Below are 23,924 nucleotides of genomic sequence, written 5' to 3'. Positions count from 1 at the left end.
ATCTCGCCGACCTAAATAATGCGAAAGAGAAGTTGGAAGAAAGCAAATTAAGAACAAATATTAGCTAGAATGCCAACATGTAATGGTTTATATATCTAACCGTTCAATCAATGTGGATTTATTTCATTCAGTGACACCAGAAATAAAATTTTAGAAATAATTCAGATGTTCCAACGAATACACCTTATTCATACAGTTATGGTGCCGTTAAAATTGAAGGAGCAGAGTTAGGTATAGGCACTAATGTTGAGCTTGATATTGAATTATACATTCTATTGTTTCATGTGGGGTTTGACACAAGATACTATCTGTGTGGCACAGTACATATTTTACAATCCTACCAACGTTTAGCGTGATATCTGACGTTTTGCACCCCTTTATAGTAAATTAGGAATACTTGAATGGATGCTATTTAATATATGCATTCTCTATTAACATATCCGTGCACTTACAACAAGAAGGAATCAAGTGCTCAAGTGTTTGATCGCAATTTTCGTTTCCATCTGCAATCTACAGGAGTGTCTTCCCAGCTTCTTTCAGAACGGAGATTCGGAGAACTGTCTGGGAAAATGCATAGCGGAAGATTCACAGACCCTCGAACTAGAAGCCGTTGACTTTTTCTTTTTGTACTTATGGAATTATGCATGAGGACCATTGCTCGGTGAGTGCCTTCTTGTCTTCAGCGGAAGTGATCGCAGCCGACACAATGAGAAGTCAATAATTCATTACGTGGCAAAGGAAATCTTTGTAGCCTTGAGAGGAAACGAAACAGGTTTGGCACATAACAAGCAAGTAATCGGCTTTATAATAAGTTTTTGTTTTAAAGGAGGTTGACCATTATTCTGAATGCGATTTTTGTGCACCTGTGCGGGTGACCATGCTAATGAAGGACGCTACCAAGACCAGACATGGATGGCACTGTCTCGTCTTGAGTTTCGAAACAATTGATCCAACAAACTGTTAAGTTAGGGACATTAACTTTGAGTGAAAGGGTCATGGAAAAGTCTGGGAATTTTGTACAAACATTCAAACGTCAAGAAAATTAAATGCCCTTTTGCGCTTGACAGATTGGAAATAAAACACATTTCATTTTTTCCTTCCAACTGTTTTCTGTTTTAAAGGAATATTTGAATATTTCATTTGAAAATATTTTATTTTAATTCTCGTTGTTCTCAACAATGTTGAGTAAACTTGTTTTATTTGATTAACATACAAAATTGAAGACATAACACTTATTTTTTAGTATGTTAAATCATTATGGAGTGGTAAAGTGCTCCCCTGTGCTTAGCACCACGCCATGAAGGCGTATAGGGGGGTGTGGGGGTAACGCCCCACACTTTCTTGATCCGGTCGTGAGTGGGGGTGATGTGATCAGCATCACGCCCCTGACCGCCTTTACTCCCCAGGGTTTCCCCCAGGTACCCATGTCATTCGACGCTGGGTGGGTGCCGGGGCCGCTTCCAACGTTAGAAAAGTTCCCGGATTTGAACCTATGGAGTGGTATGGAAAATTATTAAATAGAATCTGGAACCTAGAAAGATCAAGGAATTTGGTTTTACAAAATGAGATGACCCTGAAAAATGCAAAATAAATAAATGAATAAACGAGGTTCTGGCGTTTGGACATACAGCCAGCAATCCTCTGTGGGACTTGTGTTGTGTCGTCCATATACGTTCGTGATCGTCCCTCCATCCATCTCACCTAATCACCATTCATCTCCATCGTCCAGATTAGCCAAAAGTGTCAGAAAAGCAACGTCAAATAAAATCAATCAATCGATATCCAGTCGCCTAGCTTGATATCATCCAAAGGTAAATGCATTGTAAAAGACAACCAGACTTGCTTCAAATATATAACTGTCCTATTCGATAATACTTTCACATTCACGCAGCAAGTCCCTTCCAATTATTTGTTTGTTGTATAGTAATTAATTATATGCAAGGATAGTGCAATGTTTTGCGATACGAATTGGTTGAGATATATGGCCTTCACACGACAGAAGGCCTCCCCGATGGCGCAGTGGTAGCGTCGTCGCCTTGTAATCAAGGGGTCCCGGGTTCGATTCCCGGTGGAGGCACATAGTGGTTCGAATACCACTTTAAACTGTAGGTCCAGTCCCGATTAGCCTTACTGTGCATAAAGTGGACTTAAAACAACAAATCAATCCAATCCAAATCAATCATACGACAGAAGTGAAGTGAGTCGCACAATCAGGAATATCACGATATGCTCATCAAAGCTCTTAGGAAAAACCTATTCAGATGAAACTCTTTGAGATGGATGGGTGACCTTTCCGGAAGGCACTCAAATGTCATCCTCATTTCCACCTAGTACACCATGACAACTGGATCCTTGCTGTCGAACGGATTTCCCCCCCCCCTTACAATCCCCTCGCTCCCTGCCTCTCAGCCTGAGCTTTTATCCTAGGTGTGGGATTTTAGTCCACAAATTCATGTATTGCTTTTTGTCTTGATTATGAGTCTCTTCTCCACAAAACTTTTTTTTAAACATTTTATTTTAGTTTGCGAGCCCTGTCCTGCATTTCAGCGTTGAAAAGGAACTTGTCCTCTTCGCGCCCGGTTTGTTCATTTCAATTAGTCAATCAAGATCATAGTTATTTGCAATTTAATAACTATTACAAAAGTTTTGAATTTGTAATTTTCTTACTCTGCGTCGCTCTTGCTTCATTGTGGCTAATCATGACAATGATGATGGATGATAGATGAAATTGATGAAGGGACACTCATGCAGGAACACCAATAACCAGGCCAGCTCTCAAACCTGGAACCTTCGACGACGAGCTTATGAGACGAGCACTCGAATTGCTTGGGCACCGAGCAAACGTTTTAGCTTTATAAACCTATACAATTCTTGTAAATAATTTCATTTTGAAAGAAATGAAGTGATTAACTCGTTGTTGCAAGCCAGTATAAAATTTCCACAATGACTTGCTAGTTGCTATGTACTAGATTTAAAGTGAAAACACCAAGGATTTGATTCACGTGCATATCATGCAATATCGTAGTTACATTCATCTTCAAAACGAAGTTTGCTTGTATGCAAACTCGCATCATAATTCTTTACTTCTTTTCGGATTGAATTTCAAAACGTTAAGTGAAATATTATCCAAGAGATGTGTTTCTTTATACTTTTACAACCTTGGAGATTCTAGGAATAGGTTAATCGCGACGTTGTAAATTAAAGTTTTAATGATTAAACAAGGCACATCGTGACTGGTGTTATTACCTTGATAATGCAATTTTGAACAACTTAGCAGTATGTGCGTGCCTCAGCGCATTGTTTTTGCCTCCACAAGTCCCTTACCGAATAATGACATTGATCGATTGATTTGCTTTATTTTACTTCGCTTTTTGTGCCACTTTTGGCTAATTTGCGAAGATGGGAATGAGTTCTGACATGATGAGACTGATGAATGAACACTCACAAACATCCATGCCCAGACCGGGATTTGAACCCGGGACCCCTGCCGTCGTAGCGTGGTGTGCTAACCACTCCTCCACGGGGGCCAGCGAATCATGAAATTGCTTGTTTCAATGGCCTTAAAACATTTGTAATAGTGAAAAACCCCGTAATATGATATATATAACAAAATTGAGACTGAAAACGTTTTATGGGTATCCTCGATGACGTGGTGGTAGCATCGTCGTCTTGTAATCGAGGGGCCCAAGGTTCGATATTCGATAGAGGCACATAGTAGTTCGGATTCCACTTTAAACTGTAGCTCCAGTCCTGATTATCCTTTCTGTACATAAAGTGGACAAAAAATACTCAAACATAAGACATAGACATAATGATTTGTTTTGTTTTATTTCGCTTTTCTGCTATTTTGACTAATCGCGAAGATGAGGATGAATGGTAATACAATGAAATTGATTAAAGGACAATCACATACATACATTGACAGGACATAACACAAGTCTCACAGAGGTTTATGCTGGCTGAGAGTCCAGACCCCAAAGCCTCGTTAGTCTGCAAAATGCAGTCCAGGGTGTACTGCTTGAAAGTGAAGTTTACATTTTCGTGTCATGCCTTACATCCCGTAGACATGAGACCGAAAGAGACAAAATATGTAACGTTACAACTTACTCAGAATTTCGTTTCAGAGACATAACATTCGATAATGCTGTGTTTCCTGAAGAATGGTCCATACCTAAGTGTCCTTTAGAACCCCCCACTTTTAACTGCATATCAAGCACCGATTAGTTTCTCTGAGTAGAATTTGAATTTTTTTTAAAAAAATAACGAAGTGACTTAACTTTGGATGTAGGTGGGAAAATATAACGAACATAATTCTGCACTGGACTAAACACTCTCACTTTAATGTTGGCCAAATAGCATTAAAATGCATATTAATGGAAATCATGCACTCATTTTTCGATATGATACATTTCCCCGCGTTCAAACCAATTTAATTAACCTTCAGGCGTATGTATCCTATTACATAACTTGACTCACGGTCGTGAAGAACGCCACACACTCCTCATTCATTGAATGTCAGTGTGTCCCCAATCAGTTGCTCCCGTGTGGAGGGAATTTTAAGGCCATGAAGATAAAGCATAAGAGAGCTGAAGGGAGAAGGGAAACCACTTTTATAAATCCTAAAATTAATGGCAGTAGAACGCTTACTTAACACAACTTCAGTTATTTCGTCACTTGAAGTAAGGGAGAACAATCCCGTTTTCCTTGACAGGCCAAGAAACTCCAAAGCTGCTCGGGGTACCATTTGTATGACATCAACTTGCCGTTCCATATAACTGTTTTTTTGCTCCTGACAATATAAGATGAGGGAATGAGTAGACGAATACTTTTTGGTTGTGTTTTAGTTTAAAAAATAGAAATCTTAACAGCTAAAACAGAGAAACTTTCTGATTAGATGAAGCTGGCTATGTTCCCTCTGAGGTGGCCATGAGAAATTGAATGAGCTGCTCCAAGGAATCCAGAATATCTCGCCAAGTATCACACTCCTCCGGATGTCGTACTTCTTTTCACGGTGCCCTGGGGAAGTTGAGAAAGCGAATGACTTGACGGCTCTCAAAGAGGAAAAGAGAGTTTCTTGCCGTCGGAATATTACAAGTTTAGCACTGAATTCTGAGAGAAGAAGGCCTGTGCAGAGGAACCGGAAATTGTTTTTGCTCTAACTTCGTTACTTCGGAAATTAACTACTTCGAATGATGCAAAATTCAATTCTTACATTACCTGTGGATCAATTTTTCTTGTTGGAAAAGGCAAATATAATAAACTAAAAATAGTTGGAAAGCACCTATATTTTTCGCTCAACGGAGGGAAATTTTTTACATGTACAGTCACGGACACTTCTAGATTGTAATGACCCCACTAAGAATCAGTGAGGATGTTATAACCCAGAAGCGTCCATGACTGTACATCAACTACCTTTCTGTAGTGCATTTTTAGTTTGGCATAGTGGCGTTTTTCGATTTCATGGAGATTGTCTATATAGTTATATGAAACTGGAAAGTTTCAATAATATAGTTATAATAACACCTTGAAATCAATGGTTTCGAGTTTCATTTTCAGTGATTTGGATATGGATCTAGTTCTGATTGTAGTCTTAAAAATAGTAAATTCTTGGAGGATTTGAATGCGATAAGGTTGTAAAATTACCCTTTACAAAGGATTTCCCCTCTCTTGTAGAACAGTCTTAAATTAAAGAAAACGTATAGCATTGAGTCTTGCAAAATTATAAGAGTATTTCCATAGTATACAAAACGAAACGTTGGGTAACGTTTTGTTTCCACAGATAGTGGACAGTATGGGAGAAAATGTACTGTGTTTGGGGTAAGTGAAGAACAGGCAGCGTTCGGAAAACTCCATATAAGTTGAGAGGAGTTCCCATCTAAGAATAGAACGAAGAAGTGGGGATCCAAGAACTTACGTGGCCTGTTGCAAAATCGTTTGATCGTGGAGTGAAGAACCCTGACGGAATATAAAGTATGTTTGTACTAGAGATGGGCAAAACCGAATCTTAGAAGATTCGAATCGAATCCTGACGGATTCGGGTAATGAAGATTCTGGATTGGAATCCATGATCCGAATGCCCATCCCAAACTTTCATCTCTCAGATGAAAGTGGTTGATTTTTAACCATACTCGAACACGATGCCAATGCAAGATTATTGTAACCTTATTAATTTGTATCGTAAAGAGATGATAGTGTTTTGTCGAAGTAGTCTAATATAGCATTTTCTAGTAGCGACCCTTCCCTGGTATAGTTTTAACGTTCACGTGCTTAGGGACCTTGTGTTTGATTTGTTGAATATGTGTTGTTTTAAACTGTAATCTTTTCTATCTGAATTTCCAGATCCTGATCGTGCATTTGAATTGACTCTTGATTGTTCTTTGTGTTGGGCTTTGGAGAAAGTTTGTCCTCTTTATTCCTCTTGTCCGGGCCTTTTATGTATTCGTTAATGTTAAATTCCAGTCGTCAAACATGTACACATACACAGAGAGATTAATTTTGTCCAGTCAAGTTCGTAAGTCGCGTCCAACGAGAGGATGTTACCTTGAGGTGAAATTCCAGATCCACATTATTTTATGATCTGGCATGAGTCGTAAAAGTTAAGGTGATTTTGATGAGCCAGTGTTAACACACGTGACCTTGCACTGATTACGAACCTGTTAGATTTTGGTTAGCAATTACGAAAAACGTTCAAAGGCTGCACCAGCAGTAATTAGTATTACACGAGACTGATTACTTTAGCTTGTTTCGTCGTACTTCGACATAAAATAATCACACGAGAGTAATATTTGCTATGTCGCCTTGAAATACGTGAAATTGATGGTAATGTGAACGTTGACTTATATTATACCTTTGTTCGTAGCAGGTATTTATAGAAAAGGTAATAATATTGAATTGTATGTGATGTAAGCCTAATCGTAATCAAACAGCAAATTTCAGATTATAGCTAGTTGTACAACACAAGTGTAACCTAGATTTACGTTAACTGTCAATTGTGTGTATGTACAGACATACATATACACACTAAACATACTTATATATTCTTATATATACAGGGTGTCCGGGCTTAGAGCTATAAAAAGAGAATCGGTCCCAAAGTCTGTTTGACCAAGAATTTATTTGGGAATGAAGGTGTATCCTGGTGCACAATACCTTGCCATTAAACATCACAAAATGGGAGACACTGGCTCCGTCACTGACACTAACAACGTCAATACACTTCTATATGGTCATGGACTTCAATTCGACAAATGATAACACACAGAACACCTTCTGTTGTGGAGTCCACTCCGCCATGTTTGTTTACTGTGCCCATGCGCATGCGTGCGACACCGTTTAGTGTTTTTCGTAAATGGCAACAGATGGCAGTACCGTACATAAACAGGTTTTGACTGTGGCAGGTATTCGTAAACTGTAGCACATGTTTCTTTTATTATAGCTATAAGCCGGATACGCTGTATATGTGTGTGTGTGTGTGTGTGTGTGTGTAATATGAGGCTGTTATTCAGAAACATGGAAGTAAAGGGAAATAATTATTAGCAAATATTAATACTTCAAACTAGTGATAGCTAAGAAATTCGAGTGACAGTATCAGGTTTCAAAAGATCTCGTATCCAAAGAAAAGAAAAAGTATGGAAAGAAAATAAGACCTCTTTCGCAGTAATACGCTATCAAACCCAATAAACCAATCCAGGGAAATTTAAATGATGCAAAGACTCTTGTCTCACTGAGAAGGTATTCCACTTTGAAGTTGAGCGAGCGGTATGATTGATAAAGTTTGGATAACGAGTTTATTACGATAAATTCCTATTACTTTGGTTGTAAATATCTAGTACGTTCGATTCGACGTGCAAGATACATTGTGCCTCCTTATGACCCATTGTGTTTGTTGTGTCACTTATTTCATCGAGTGGTCCCGGGTTCGATACCCGGAGGAGGCACATAGTGATTTGGATCTCACTTTAAACTGTAGGTCCAGACCCGATTAACCTTTCTGTGCATAAAATGGGCCTAAAAAAACTCAAACTCAAAATTTATTTCGTCTACTTCACAGTTGAAAATAGAAAAATCGACTTTAAGAAACCTAATACAAACAAACGTGTAACATTGTCTCCAATTAAGGTCAAATTTTGAATTTATGTTGGTGTACCTTTTGATGGCTACGAATAAAAAAGTCAATTATGCATTAATGACTTTCTTGCTTCTTCCGCTCTGCATATGCAATTATTTCTTACTGGTGAAGGGTCATTGCTTGAATAAACGTGCTAGGAAGGAGCCTCAAGATCATTATGCAATTATATTTTATTCAGTACATGCCGATTACCACTCGAAACAAGTAGTCCTTGAGATGCTGCATAGGAAATGTACCTACGTTTTATGAGTATTCTTTATTGGTTTACTAATCACAATATATAGGGCCTAGTGATCCAGGTATTCTCAGTAATAATGTGGAACTTATGTGAAATTTTTGAAGGGATACTTTGTATTTTCCCCACCATAATTACGACTACGTACTGTAACCGTTCGCTGTATGTTTTCGTGCTGAATTTTTTCTAGGTTATCCGCTTTCAAAATTAGTCTTGTTGCAAGTGAAAGTATTTACGACAGTATTCCAAGAGAGTTTTAATTCTGCGAAAATACCAGGGAATCTCGGAGAATTTGCATAATCTATAAGTTGAGGAATACTGAGATTACATGTAGCAGATGTCCGAAGAAGCTGGGAGACAAATTATTTCATTATACTTCTAGGTAATGTGAAACAACTGCTCTTGCATTCTATTTCAACGTGCTGTGAAGGGTGTCACTGTTCCTTTATAAACTGAATCTGGAGTTTGTCTGCAATGTATGCATGATACTGAAAATAGAAACCATCTCAGTAGCGTATCGGAACTTGTGAAGAACATTAACCACATCCTACTTTCGTCGTTTGTTGTCGTCAGGGTGACGGAAATCATATTTCCTTTCTGTGTATTAATAGGGATGGGAATTTATAAAAGTAAGGCAAGTCCACAAATTGTTCCAATCCCTCGGGACACCGATTATTATTTTTTTTTTATTATCAAGCAAAGTAACGTGAAAATTATATTTAGTTTACTTATGCTGAATGCATGGTTGAGCCTCTGGAAAACGGACGTGGTATTTATTTTTTTCTACAATTTGTCTGTTGCGAGTGAAGGGCTTTTAAATTACTTGAAATGCATAATGTGTGAATATGTGTATGAATATATAAGGACTTGCGAATGAAACATGCTTATTATGTATACTAAATGTATGGACAATGGACACATATCAATAAAACAATGAACAACTTTAATTTCACTTCTGAAATGTACGTTAGTTTAGATGTGGACATCGCGCTACTCTTTTGACAATCATATAGAGTTTTTCAATTATAATAACATTTACTAGATGATTATTATAAATATATATAGAATTTATTCAACTTTTATAATATTTGATTAATAAATTTTGATATAATTGAAAATTGCCCCCATCCGTTTCAAACTTGCACTTCCTCAAACTACAGTAATGATAGTTTTGGTCATCGCCAGAGGTCTCTCTTATATATAACTGTGTATTTTGGTTATTTTACGCCGTTTTTTACTCCTTGGGTTAATCGCGACGATGAGGTTAAATTGATGAACTGATGAAATTGGCGATAGGACGAATGTAATGATACACCTGTGCTTTACTAAGGTTCGAACCTATGACTTATGCCTTCATAAGCCTTTACACTGACTACCCTGCCACAAAGGCTAGTTCAATGATCCCGCGAATGTCATGTTCGAAACTTTAGTAAACCACAACGTAAAGCAAATAAAAATGCGCATAGACAGAACCGTTAGGGCCAAATGATTAGCGCTTCATATTTGGTGTGAATGGTTCTGAGTTCCATCTTCGGTGCTAGCTCCAAGAAAATTGGAGGAAACAGCCGGGATCGGACTCGGATGTACTGGCCACGTGTCACCCAATGAAAACTCAATCAGCGGACCTTATTCCTCAAAGGGTAGTTTCGCCAAGGAATTTCGCTTTTATGTAGACATAATAGAAAAGCAAAACGGACAACTGATATGTTTCAAGACTAGAGACGAGAACGAGACAGGAGTTTAGAAACCGAGACTAATCGAGACTGTGTTTAGAAATTGATACTACAAATGTATAATGTCTGGTTCCCTCTTGGCTGACCTCCGTTACGGAGTGGTTAGCACATCGCGCTGCGACGCCAGGGGTCCCGAATTCGAATCCTGGCTTGGGCATGGACGTTTGTGATGTCTATTCATCAATTTCATCATATCACCACTCATCCCCATCTTCGCAAATTAGACAAAAAGTGGCACAAGAAACGATGTAAAATAAATCAAATCAAATTAAAAGATTCTGCGTCACCTCAGCCTTCTGTTGGCATTCTGTATACCAGCGTATAAGTATAAGAATATATAATAAAAAAGTACAATTTGGCAAGCTTGGGGGCCAAGGCGGTAAGAGTTGTGAAAATCAAACAACCTCTTTACAAAGAATACGAGAGAATCTGTCACTCTTCACTGTAACACGCCAAATTTACTTTCTGTCGTCCATCAAGAAATTAGTGTCCCTCTTATGCTTCTCATTGCATTTTTTTGGAGAAATCCGAGTTACATTTAATTGCTTGTGTTTTTGCAGGTTGCCTACGCATTTTCAGGATATATTAGGCCATGGTATCTTACTTTCTGGAAAGGCACAGGAAGCGAGTGTCGTAAAAATAAACATTTCACAAGTATCACAATGTCATTATCCATATGCATACAGTGAAATGAGGTTTCTAGAACACTCTCCATGAGGATTACATTAACTAACGTGAAGCTCGAAGTTGCGAAGTGTTATTTGCATTTACAGCTGTCTCTTCACCAAGAGAAGCGATTTTGTGTAGACAAAACTTGCGTTCTTAATGCAGTGAGAGGGAGGGAGAGAGGAATTTCAGAAGTCAGAATTTATAGGAACAAAGAAAAATGTTTTTCACACGATCTAGTTGAAAAGTCGCGGAAAGTTATGTTTTGTAGATATAAATGATTTTTCGGTGATATTTTACGAGCGATTTCGGTACACTACTGCCACCTACCACTTTCCCCCCTTTCCCCACCTATATACAGAGGGAACCAAGAACAGTTTGAGTTTGTTTTGTGTTCACCGTGTGCACAGATAGGCCAAGCAGTTCTGGAACTGTACTTTAAAGTGGGATCCGCACCACTGGGTTTATATTTTCTCGACATGTGCACTAAAATAATTTGGTGTTATTCTTATTTCCTAATTTTGTGCATCTCCGTAGTCCATCCCAAGCACTGCTACAACATTTACAATCAGAAACAAAAGGTTTGAGTCCTAATATGATCATGGGTGTTAGTTTGCGAGTGTCACTTCTTCAGATTCATCGAATTACCACTCTTCATCGTGGCGTTTAGTCCAAAAGTGGCAGAAAGTGATATTTTGCTTCTATTTTACTGCCAAATTCTTGATGCGTGCATAAAGTAGGGACTTTTCTTGCGAGAATAAAAGTTATTGAAGTTTGTGTTAAGTCCATTTTATGGTCAGATATGCTAACCGGGACTGGACCTACAGTTCAAAGTGGGATATTAACCACTTTGCTATGTGTCGAACCCGGTTACCACTACACTATCCATGAAGCCCTCCTGTGAGCACACCTCGTCCTTAACTACCTCTGTTCCATAATCTGGCTCAATTCTGTAGACCTGCTTCTGAGATTTTCTAATTTTGATTAAAGGAAAATGTAATTTGCTAGTGCATTTGTATACATAGACTGGATAAAACATACATCATAAATCACACACAAGTTCTGAGACTCAGAATTAGCATATGGTAAGAATTTATGTAAATTTAGTGGGAAGTGTGGTTGACATCACACTGTCTTCGATTAGATCACCGAGAAATCGCTGCCCTAAAATATGATTAATGTTTGATATACTCCGTGTCTCGACAACGCCTTGAAAGGCCGAAGCTTGCCAGACAACTTTTCCTCTTGTAATAAATGCATGGTCAGATCGTCGCCTCCAATCACCTCTTTCGCCACTACCTCTTCTTATTTAACTAGCTCCCCAATTATGTTCATGATGTTGGGTCAACTCCGAAAATTATGTTACTTTGGCTATTAGGCCTCTCGAGGACCCAGATTAGTTACCGAACTCAGGCTGTTAGGATTGTTGAGGCTTTGGTTTGTATACTATATTTGTCTATCGTCGCGAGATGCAACTGTTAAGCTTTATTGTCGTTGCTAACACTATTAAGCCTTGATTCCATGTTTAATAAAACACTAAAATGCTGACCAAGTCAAAATTTATTGTACGTTTATATTGTCTTATTTTACAATAAAATTTGCCTTTGTCAGCATTTTAGTGTTGTCGTTGTTTATATTCTTTACGTGGTGAGAGCGTCAACAAGTATCTTGGAAAATATTCAAAATTTGCAAGTTTTTAAATGTAGCACATGTTACATGTTTTCGTCTTTATTTTATTGACTGGCTTGAGCCGGGAAAAATTGTATGATACAACTATAATTAAAGACAAATCAACATACACCCTCTCACACTTTTTTTAAAAATATGAAGCGATCCGAGTAACGAAGGTATTCGCAGTATTGGAGTGTATAGAATGGGGTTTAACTGTGTTTTGTCCATGAGAAAGTGCGTTCTGTATTGGAACCCTTAAGGTTTCTGGTATTTGACTTTTTGTTGTTTCGTTTCTGCAGTGTTAATTTACCGGCATAGTTTCCCGATACCTGTATATGGTATTGGAACCCACCCAGTTGACACTTTTCCTTTTCTGAAGTAACAAATTGTGTTTGTTTTGCGAGGACCTTTACTTTAAAATACTGTAATATAAAGATGTTTATAGGTTCCTTCTGTGACTACCACTGATGACATGGAATCATGTTGAAACGTGCTGTGGCCACTTTTTTCGGCCGCTATCAGCACAATTTTTATCCCCGGCAGAAGATTTTTTTAAAATTCCTATCAAAGAAAATAAAATTGAATCGAAAGCAGAGGCCTATAGTATACCATTTAACTATGGAACAAACACTACTTAGAAATCATTCTGGGAAACAGTTAATTAACCTTTAAAACAATTGCATCCTGCTTCGTGTATATGAGTTTTGGTTTTCTTAGGCTGTAAATATAGTGTTTCTAAATTGCGTGCAAAAGTTATCATAAGATTAGATCTGTCCTAGGTTAACCACTGTTTTGCCTTCAAGCAATAGTATAGTTTACTGATTGGCAACAGATACAAATTTGCATACCCCCAAAAAACCTACCCCCCCCCCAAATGAAATCGCAAATACGGCACTGATTGGGTATCCCCATCCCCCAAAGCAAAAAGCTTAATTCACACACTGGCTGCTACCAACCGATAACTTTCGACTTATTTATTAATCAAGAGCCACTTTTCCTGCAGCAGTAAGAGTATTTTGCTCAACATAACAAATGTATACCTCAGGTGGCGTTCACCTTGAATGAATTTTAATTTGAAATTCTTCCATACTATAATATTGTAACATTTAAGTTCGTGATCAACGGTTTTGAGCGGAGTTAATTGCTAAATTAGTAACCGTTCGAGAATCAGCCAAGACTGAATTTCGTACCTAAAAACGATTCACGAACACGTGGTATTCAGGAGAAAACTGTGCAGTATTCATGTCAGTGATCATTCAGTTGTCTTTGACCTGTTGGTTCTCAGTTTCACGAGAGCAGTTTGCACTTCTCTTCCTTGTGGTTCTAATTTTTAAAGTACACGAAAAAAGCTTTGTTTGTTACAGTGGTACTGTTCATAATTATTTTGCATACTTGCACGAAGATTTTAACAAAACTATGATGGCAAGAGCACTGAGCATTTCTTTGAGAGTGGACTTTTTTCTTCGTTTCAGGCTCTGGGGAGACTTCGAACCTGGTGCGAATGCGAAGCTCGGCGTTGGGACAATCTGCACCATCACTATCAGCTAGTATGGTAAGTTGGAAATAAGTTATTGCATGTTTTCCAAAGGACAAGGTTTTTGCAACTTAATGCACTTTTATCTACAACGTGTTCATTTGTAAAATGGTAATAACAACAAACCAACCTTATCGTACGTACCAGTTCTTTCACTGTAGGATTTAGAATGGGTGATCTTATTGCTTAATAGTTATTAAATTACAGTAATTAATATCGAAGAGTTCGATATTGAGATGTGATGAAAGCATAACAAATTTAAATAATAATGTGTTTGGAAAGAAAATTGTTGCAAGTCTTTCCATTGTAAAAACAGAAATAGAGAGGTCTCCTACTTCGAGGATAAATACGAAGATTCTTTAACTCGGTTAACGTTAGGAATTGTCCGCGCTGCGAAAATACGAATATTTGCATTCAAATAGAGAAATAGTATTATTTTACAACCAAACCAGTTTGTCCCATCTTTCTGCTGGTGCGTTGCTTGTCTGTAGCATAGTTTTGAAGTTCCGAGATACATTATTTGACGACAGGCCATTTTGAAACGTCTTACTTTTTCATTGCGTGGCGATACACGAATTTATAATTACATATTTTTCTAGAGGGTCACTTTCCGTTGAGTTCCAAAGCGTGACAGTGAGAAACTGTCTGAGGATAACATTTCTTCCCTAGTAAAGATTATTGGCTAAATCTGCATACTGTGAGCATATTCCTTCTGGACAGTCACATGCGCCATGTGACGTAACGGTCCTTTGATTTCCTAACTATATTAACTGCGTCTACTTAAGCAAACTTGCATCTAATACATAGTAGTTTGGTCTGAAAACGTAGAGAAATAAATCTACAAGGAAACCGAAACCCGTATGTATAGTACTTTAGCTTATTTGATTTTTCATTCGTTAAATCAGTTATCTTTATTTTGTTTTGCATTTTTAATTTTATATTTGTCATAGCTATGATTGGAAGTTTCCTGAAGTAGATTTCAAACACGTTATGATATTCGAATTATTATACACTTTTAAAGCTTTTATTAAGCCTACTTTTAATTCGTTGGAGTAATAGAAATGTATGCTCAATGTTAGTAGAAGATTACAGCGATTTAAGCAAGTTTGCATTAAAATACCACACATCTGTATTCTACTGCTTTAATAGTTACCTTCTCAAAGAGAATACTACACTATTAGGTGAATCTAATATTTTTTGTTGTTGAATATTTCCTTCGTTAAATATGGCCTCACTCGATCTGGATATGTGAACATTGAGACCAGTCGAGTTTTTGTGCGTATCTTATGTTATTTATTTATTTGTTTGGTTTCGTTTGTCATTAATTTTAATATTTTATTTATTATTTTAATAATAATTTATTTAACTATTTAGAATTAACACTGAGGCGTCAAATACTTCTGTTGGCATTCAGCTTGCAAGCTTTATATAATCCAGATCAGCAAATGCATACATTTTTATAAATTCAAACATCATTCAGTGTATGGCATAAAATGACTGAGAAGTTCAGGAATGGTATGCCAAAGGAAGGTTGGGTTGTTGTTATGGATAAAACTCTCACACATTTGTATTAATTAGTTGTAAAAGCCATGCCTGGAAAACATATACAACTTTATATGAGATTGTGAGTAAAACACTGGCTTTCATCGCTCAACTCTTCACTCAGAGCTGCTCCGAATTGGTAATATCATTCTTTATCGCTTTCTGTAAAAATATATGTGTGTAAATGTTGTACTTTTAATACGATTTTTAGTATACATAACTGATTTCCAGTATCGGTTTTATATTCCCTTATTCAATGGAAACTCTATGCTCAACAGTGACACCGTTGTGAACTTTTACTTTGCCTAGCAGAAGTTACTATTTGCAGTTTTTACATAGATGTTGCGATTGCTCTGTGGTGCTGAAGTGTCAGCTTATGTTTTCTACTTTAACCAAGGTGTCTGGGATTTATAGTTGGATGCGTGATAGGTTTCAGGTCCGTCTTGTAATCGAGCACCCTTGAATTCGATTCCCCATGGAGGCACATTTCCTTGCTTTGGATCGCATGTAGAACTCGAATTCAGTCTGTTAGCTTTGTAAAGTGGAATTAAGAAACAGAGTGAAGTAGTTGTTCTATATCTGTAGCTTAACTAAAGTCATATTAAAGAAAAATAATGGATTTCCAGCATACGTATTCGTGGAAATCTTTCAAGAGTTGTTCAGTAATATAAATCGTGTGATATATCCACTTAAGGAAATAACTGTGTATATCCATACCGGACATGCGATTTGAAATACGGAGATTACGATAAAATACTTCAGGAAAAATGTATCTTATCTGTATTCATAAATTCTATATCACGATGCTAATGGAATAGTGGTGACATCTAGCCATTATGGCTGAATATTTTATATTTAAACTTAAACCTTTGTAAAAGAAATTATTGAAAATATCGCTGAGGTTATTGAGAGACGCCTTTGAGCCTATGAGAAGGCTGACGTAACCTTTCATTTCTCCTGTTTGTAATTCCATTGTGGGCTGGCTTCTGGTTAAGTGGCATTGCATAATTTTTAATTGTATTGTTTTTTCCCTCTACTTTGGAGTTGATCTCAATTTTAACTTTAATTATAAGTCAAATTATAAACTGGAATTTCTACTCGAATTATTCCTTCGCACTTTCTCTGTTCTCATTTTCTGAACTACCAAATTGGATCATGATGTGTTTTAAGTGTTTTGTTCGTTAACTGGTTCGGATGAAAGTTATGGATTTACAAAATTATAACGTGCTAATTTTGGTTGTGCTACTGCAACAAAGATTAATCTCGTTTCCAATGGAACTCATAAGAATACGCCTGCAAGGGAATGTAGTTGGAGATAATTTTAGGTGAACGTATATGGTCGTGGTAAATTGCATGTTGCATTTGGCTAAATAGTGTGCTGAATAATTGCTCGGTACTGGTTGGAGTATGCTAGTAGTGTGCATTTATTGATTCAGATCTTGGATCGTATATTTGAGTTTACCTAAGGTATCTAATCATATCCGCGGAAAATAATTTTGGAAGTACGAATGATAAAAGGTCCTTTATTTTCGCTCGCGCGCGCGTGTGTGTGTGACAGAGAAGGGGACAGAGAGGGAGAGAGAAATGGTGCTTTATACAAAAAGATAAGCTAATATCTTAATGTCAAAAAATATCTTTATATAAGTTTAAATAATTTTGGAGGCACAGCAACAACTTTTCGAGAATGATGATTGATTGATTTGGTGCTTTAAGTCCACTTTATGCACAGTAAGGCTAATCGAGACTGGACCTACAGTTTAAAGTGGAATCCGAACCACTGTGCCATGTGCCTCCACCGTGAATTGAACCCGGGACCCCTTGATTACAAGGCTACGACGATACCATTGCGCCATCGAGGAGGCCGTTTCGAGAATGATGCTATCTCAGAATTGATGGCACGTAAGTGATTCGGAACCTACTTTAAACTGAAGATCCAGTCCCGATTAACCTTTCTGTGCATACAGTGGACTGAAAAACAAATTCAATATTTATATTTGCCATGAAGGTATGTGGAGTGATGTGGAGGTATAGAGCTCCACATATTCTTGATCTCGGCCATAGTTGGGATGATATCAACAGCATCATGCCCGGCCGGCACCTTCCAGGGGTGCTCCCAGGTACCCATTTATACGAAGCTGGGTGGGTCTCTTAGGTTACTGAAAAAATTGCTAATTTCAATGGTCTTTATTCTTGGGCGAGGTTCAGCAAATGCTGATCTACCACCTAACGATAAAACGCACAGCCGTATTGCAGATTACACTAATCGCCAAAATTTGATAAGCGATACTAAATAAAAATTGTTATTTACCATTATTTACGCAATAGTGAACTTCAGTATTAATTATTAAGGTGCAGAGTTCTTTTTAATTGCAATAGGTTCAACTTTTTAAAATCCATTCTCATTTAACGTATATGCTGCAAAAGTGTGTCCAGGAATTTCGGAAGGAGATGAATATGACTGTAAGAGTGTGTTTTGAAAACTGTATCATTTCATGTATTAGACTTTCTTAATCAATAGAAAATATAATCCACAACGTCTTTCTCTAGATGGACAACTATTACACCAAAATACGCTAAACAGACGGACGTCTTACTCTTGTGTAATTTTGTCACTTCCGCCGTCCCCGGTATGTTATTTATTGTTTGCAAAAAGGTAGTATACTCCTTACATCAAATGAGTCAGTAGTTGGTATTGTCTGTTACAGCCTATGCAGTGCTACAACACTGCAGAGCTTTACCAGTTCAGTTCCTCGATACGAGAGTAGGTCGTACGTTCAATCCGTACCCAGCCATTTAGCAAAGACATTGCTTCGCCTTTCTTAAGCTGTTTCCTACAAAAACTCGCTTGAATTGAACTTTCGAAAGATCACGATATTTATGTATTGAAGGCTATGTTACATTGTATCCAAGACAATGAAAAATGTTATCTGGTAAGTTTTTCAGTAAATTTTGAATTATAATTTAGATTTCTTAGAAGTATGTCCAAAGATAGCAGCAAATTTATTATTTTGTGTACGTGAATTGGTACTTATTCTTGACATGTATATTTCAGAATTTGTAGTGAAAATTCAGCATTCTCATTAGATAATTATTTAGATTTTGGTTGTATTAGTTGAAATATTTTCCTATATAAGTCGAACGCATGTTGTCTGCGTGTTGCCTGTTGTCTTGAAACATTTTTACTGAAGAAAATGCTATTATAGTGTCTTCAGCGTGAAAATGTCAAGTCGTTCAAATTTCATGAAAGCGTCTTGCACTTGAAGCGTCAGTCAGTCTCTTTGTCTTGTCACTTTTTTATTCATGCCCATCATGAGGCATAATTGTGATCAAACTTTGAAAATAACACTTACAATCAGTCTGAAGTAGTTTATTTACTAAGTTGAGGCGAGAGAGTGGGTTAGATAACCAATAGGGACGTTGAAGACATTTATTACAAAGAAGCACCAAAGCATTCATTCTTTATCCGGGATTCGAACCGTGGATTCACTGCCTCGAATCGCGCTGCTCTAACCACTGAGACTAGCTGCAAGTAAATAAAGCACTTGTATTGTTGCTGAATTTTTAGCTATGGAGGCTAGAGACGCTAAATACAAAGGAACGAAATGTTAGAATAGTGTTTATGATTATATCATGAACTGAAAGATGATTTCATCTCTGCATTCTTCTAACTTACCAAATCCCGTGCATTCGTCTGGGGAAATTCATAACTTGGGTGGGACAAATATCCCCTTCTGGTTCTTTACTAAAACACGTTTGATTCATAGTCCCCATTGGTATTTTTCTCTTGCATTGGCCTACCAACAAGATGAAATCCAAAAGAAAACAGTTTGTTTACTTTCGTAAAACGTGTTAAGGTATGAAGGCTACTTAGGTAGATGACTTCCTGCTTCCTAAACAAAGAGTATGGATCTGTCCTTTATATGCTCGTCCTCCCAGTTGTCACAGTAAACAACAGAAACGCTTCTCATAATTTAAAACGATGTGAAATTTCTGAACTGGCTGGGTTCAATTTCTCCGCACCATGCCCAACTTAGCGTATGGTGCTTTCTGAGAGTGTATCTCGGCCTTCGAGAGTGATGTGTGAAAAATGGGAACGAAATTAGCTGCAACCAAGGTCGTGCTTTCCACAAATTGCTTACTTGACGTCATATTGTAGCGAATGTTGATTGGGCGAGGGGCGAAAGGCCCTCGTGAATTTTTACGTTTTGATCTTGAGCCATGTAGCCATGGCCTTAGTTGTATAGAATAGCATGCTAGCATGTCTTCATGAGTAATTTCCGACCAGGGCAAACAAGAAAAGAGCTGCCTCGTAACGTAGCACGTGCTACGTGCTCGTGGATGCAACAATGAAGAACAGTGATTGTAATTAGTTTTCATAGAATTTCCCTCCAGTAAGGCATAAATTCCCCTTTTCTACAGGAAAACCCTCGCTTTGCTATACGTTTTGTTTATTTATTTGCTTAATAATGATGATTGTAACGCATATTATTTATTAAGGTGAATTTAAAAAATAAAATGAATTTGTAATTAAAATATTAGTAGTAGAAGCAAATGTTATCCTTAATACTCTTTTAATGCATATCGTTTACACTGATATATTGTAAATCCATCTAGTGAACCCCTATACAAAAGTAAATAACACAAAACAGAACACCTCCCAAAGCCTGAGTTTACATTTATTCTCAGAAGTTACATGGGTGTTGTTGTTGTTGTTTCTAGTAGAATGTTTCAAAAAATTGCTCTTCTTTTACAAGGCACGGATGAAATGATACCAATCGCTAATGAAATAAATGTTATTACTTACATTAGAACTAAGAGAACACTGTAAGCGCAAGATCACGACGAACTTAATACTGCCTGCACGATGAAGATTCGTAATTTAGTTATTTTATGTTTTTTTAGTCTCCAGAATGTTTTTTTAGTCTCTAAAATGTTTTTTTTGTCTTTTTCGATCTCTAGAAAAGTTGAACTAGACTACAGCGATGGATGATAGATTGGTGAAATACGTAGGTTATGAATCAAAAATCACGAACCCGTGGTCCTTGGAATCTAATAAATGCACGTGAAATTGCTCAGAAATTCATATAAAGTAAATTTATTCTTACAACTAATTTTTGTATTATCAATTAATTAAAAGCATAATTTTACTCTTGCGTTGTCATCGTAGCGGTAAACTTGAGCATACAAATGATGTGTTTGTAGGCAACTCGTAAATTACATAATAATTGTAAATGGTGTCGGGGTTGGCGTTTACAACACGGCAGTGGTATTGTATTAGTTGATTTTTATGTTGGCAGGATGTGACCAGTATGCTTGCTTCATTTGCTGGTGCGGGATACGTAATTGCAATTAAAAAGTTACATAATCGTCTATTGATACTGACTGCTGTATGCGTGTCTTGAACGCCCGCATATGCCGTAGAAGCATGCACAGTTTGAATTTCCGTTCCGTAACTTCGTAAAACGATTGTCTGCGAGAAGACAATAGTCATGCGGTATGTTTCCTGACAAGGTGATGCCATGAATCACCAAACGTACAGTCCATTAAAAAAAAGTTCCATCGCGACGAGGCATATAACTCTACCTCAAGAGAATAGAGCAAGGCTCTAAGTAAAAACACTAACCCTGAGGATGAACAATTTTTTTAAGATCATACACGATTCCACGTGATATAACGTGTACACGTAATGTATACTAACTTATTGTGTCGTATTCAATGTAATTTTTTAATGCATAGTACATGCTTAATTATTATTAATATTATTAATTAATTATTCCGAATGATCCGAAATTCAGTTTATCCAAAGGGCTTGGTTCTATCAAATTCGGATAAACAAGATTTTAGTGTACTTTGTTTATCCTCGTAACTTCAAAAGCGTTTTCATCTTTTAGTTTATTTGTCATTTGTAAGGCATTTGTACTTTCAGTTAATTACACCTTAAGAGTAGAGTTTCGTGATAGCGTAGTGGTTGACGTTATTATTGTAAACAGGTTTTCTCGGTTTTGATTAAGGTGAGGAGACATTACAACGATTCTGGTCCCACGTAAAAGTGTAGGTTTAGTCCTGGTTAGCCTATCCGAACACAAAAGGGGACTTAAACATAATTTACCTTAGATGAACTATATAAAAGTACAAATACAAGAATTATTATATGAAGGGTCAGGTAAAGAAGAACCAGGTAAGTCAATTTTCTGTCATTTCTGTCGTGCCATTTCCTGGCATGTTGCCCTAACTTTATACAAAGTTTCTGGGAACAGCTCATAGATGTGTATTATGTACCTTATATGCTATTTCTTCTCCGTGGAGTACCTAGAGGTCATGATGCAGTGGTGGACTTTACAACACGGTTTATTTTGTTTCATGGGCCCTCCCCGATGGCGTAGTGGTAACATCGTCGCCTTGTAATCAAGGGTCCCGGGTTCGATACCCGGTGGAGGCTCATAGTGGTTCTGATCCCACTTTAAACTGTAAGTCCAGTCCCGATTAGTCTTACTGTGCATAAAGTGGACTTAAAATACAAAAGCAAAGCAAAAGCAATCTTTCGTTTCGTATATTTGACAAACAGATTCTTCAAAGCTTACGTTTTTTTGTTCCTTTTCATTTACATATCGAGTAACGTTTTGCAATTAAAAGTTCACTTTTGTGGAGTTTGGTGAGTTGACTTATCTGTTTTTCTTCCATGACCCGTCATATGTCTTTTTCGGGATTCGAATCCAGTACTCTACTCGTTTTTATGGTCAGATTTAGGTTAGAGTGGAATATTAATGTTGAACGAAGAAACAACGTATTTACCAGTGGAACATAACCTTGGCAATCGTAACATGACACGCTAACTCGTGCTTCATTGAGGTCAGTTTAAGCAATAAGGCTATTTACCCTCGTTAACTTCTCACATTTCTACCATTAATTGAAGAACGCGGAAAGGTGAAAGGATTGAATGCTGAGAGACAGTGGAGAAGGAATAGAGTAAACCTCGTGATGTCTTTCAATACACTAACCTATAACGATAGGGAATATCAGTCAGGAACGGTATCATTGGCCAAATTAATACCAGGCCGTCCTAATAACTGGCAGCCATTCACGAGGCAGTGAAGCCACGATTAAACAATCGACTTTTCTTATTGGTTTCTTGAGGTGTGAATCAGGTGTACTAAGTTGAATTTCTGGCTGAACCTTACGTCCAAATTTTCGTGGACAAAGCACCAACACTAATGTTTTATTAGTAGTAGTGGTGGTAATATTATTACTAATATTGATATTAATAACAGTAACGACACTTTATCGATTATTTACAGTGGAACTGTATATGGGGAAAACATGAACATGTTAATGATTCTAATAATTACAAAACTTAGATTACATAATGAACACATAATTTTTCTCGGTGAAATATGAGGACATATTCCGTATTTTAGCTCCCATTAGCGAGCTTGAAGCATAGCGAAAACCAGCCAAATGGAACTATTATTGTTATAATCGGTTATGAAGATATAAATACTAATCTTGTCAGCTATAGATGAGTCTGAGCTTGTTGACTATTTTTATTTTCGTTATTTTATGTCTATTTTCTGCCTCTTGAGCTAATCGCCACGGTGGGGATCGATAAGAAATGATGAAATGGATAATGGGTCAGATACACTGATAATCTGTGTCTGATGAGGATTTGAACCTGGGACTCAAAAGCGTGTTATGCTAACCACTCGCCACGGAGATTGACGAGCTTCTTGGCGGAGAACGTGGTATTGTGTAGTCATATACTACATGCTCACCACTGGATCAAATACTCACCGAGGAGAAAAGTGTTCCGTAAGTTAGTGAATGTTTGCTTGAGAAATGGGTAGATGCTCAATTTATTTAATCTATCCACCATGCCTCGGTAGTCTGGCGGTTAGTTTATTGCTGTTGAACTAGAGGTCCAAGTCTCGAATTTCGCTTCATCATTGTCTGTATGTTAATGACAATGGCGCTTTATTGGTATGAAGTGATAGTGGACATTATCTGTTGTGTATTTTTTTTTTGTCTATTCGAGAGAGTGCCTCTTCTCTCTTCTTTCCTTGTCCTTTTTTTGCTACGGTAGTGTTAGAATAGGTAAAATTAAAAGCATTAGACAATGCATAATGCCCAATTAATATTGCATAGGTGCACCTGCCTATGTTAAAGAGTTTCTGTAGAAAATCAATTTAGTTTGGCTAATTTCAACATACTTATGGTCGTGACTGTACAGACATACGGCAAAATCACGAATAAACACACTAAACATAAGTAGTAAAACACGAGGCGTATCTCCCCTCCCCCTCAAAGCATCACATATTACACAACTGTGTCACGAGTTTCAAAGCCGTGTAGAGGTGATTGTATATTTATTGTGTAATATTCTTTTGATGATTACGCCTCCTCATCGCTCTAATTATGATG

General features: G+C 37.3%; 1 protein-coding gene across 4 annotated transcripts in view; it reads left to right on the top strand.

Annotated features, from left to right (window-relative positions):
- dop (microtubule-associated serine/threonine (MAST) protein kinase dop) overlaps positions 1–23,924 on the top strand; it is a 1,057,607-nt gene that overhangs the window by 828,740 nt on the left and 204,943 nt on the right. For all 4 annotated transcript variants that reach the window (XM_083117695.1, XM_083117694.1, XM_083117696.1 and 1 more), the window contains one exon: positions 13,906–13,985. In XM_083117695.1, coding sequence (XP_082973821.1) covers positions 13,906–13,985 — 80 coding nt within the window. The remainder of the gene's footprint in view (positions 1–13,905; positions 13,986–23,924) is intronic.

Source organism: Lepisma saccharinum, chromosome 2 (assembly GCF_977018435.1).
Source record: "Lepisma saccharinum chromosome 2, izLepSacc3.1, whole genome shotgun sequence".
NCBI lineage: Eukaryota > Metazoa > Arthropoda > Insecta > Zygentoma > Lepismatidae > Lepisma > Lepisma saccharinum.
Note: the sequence above shows the minus strand (reverse complement) of the source record. Positions and strands in the feature narration are given on the sequence as shown.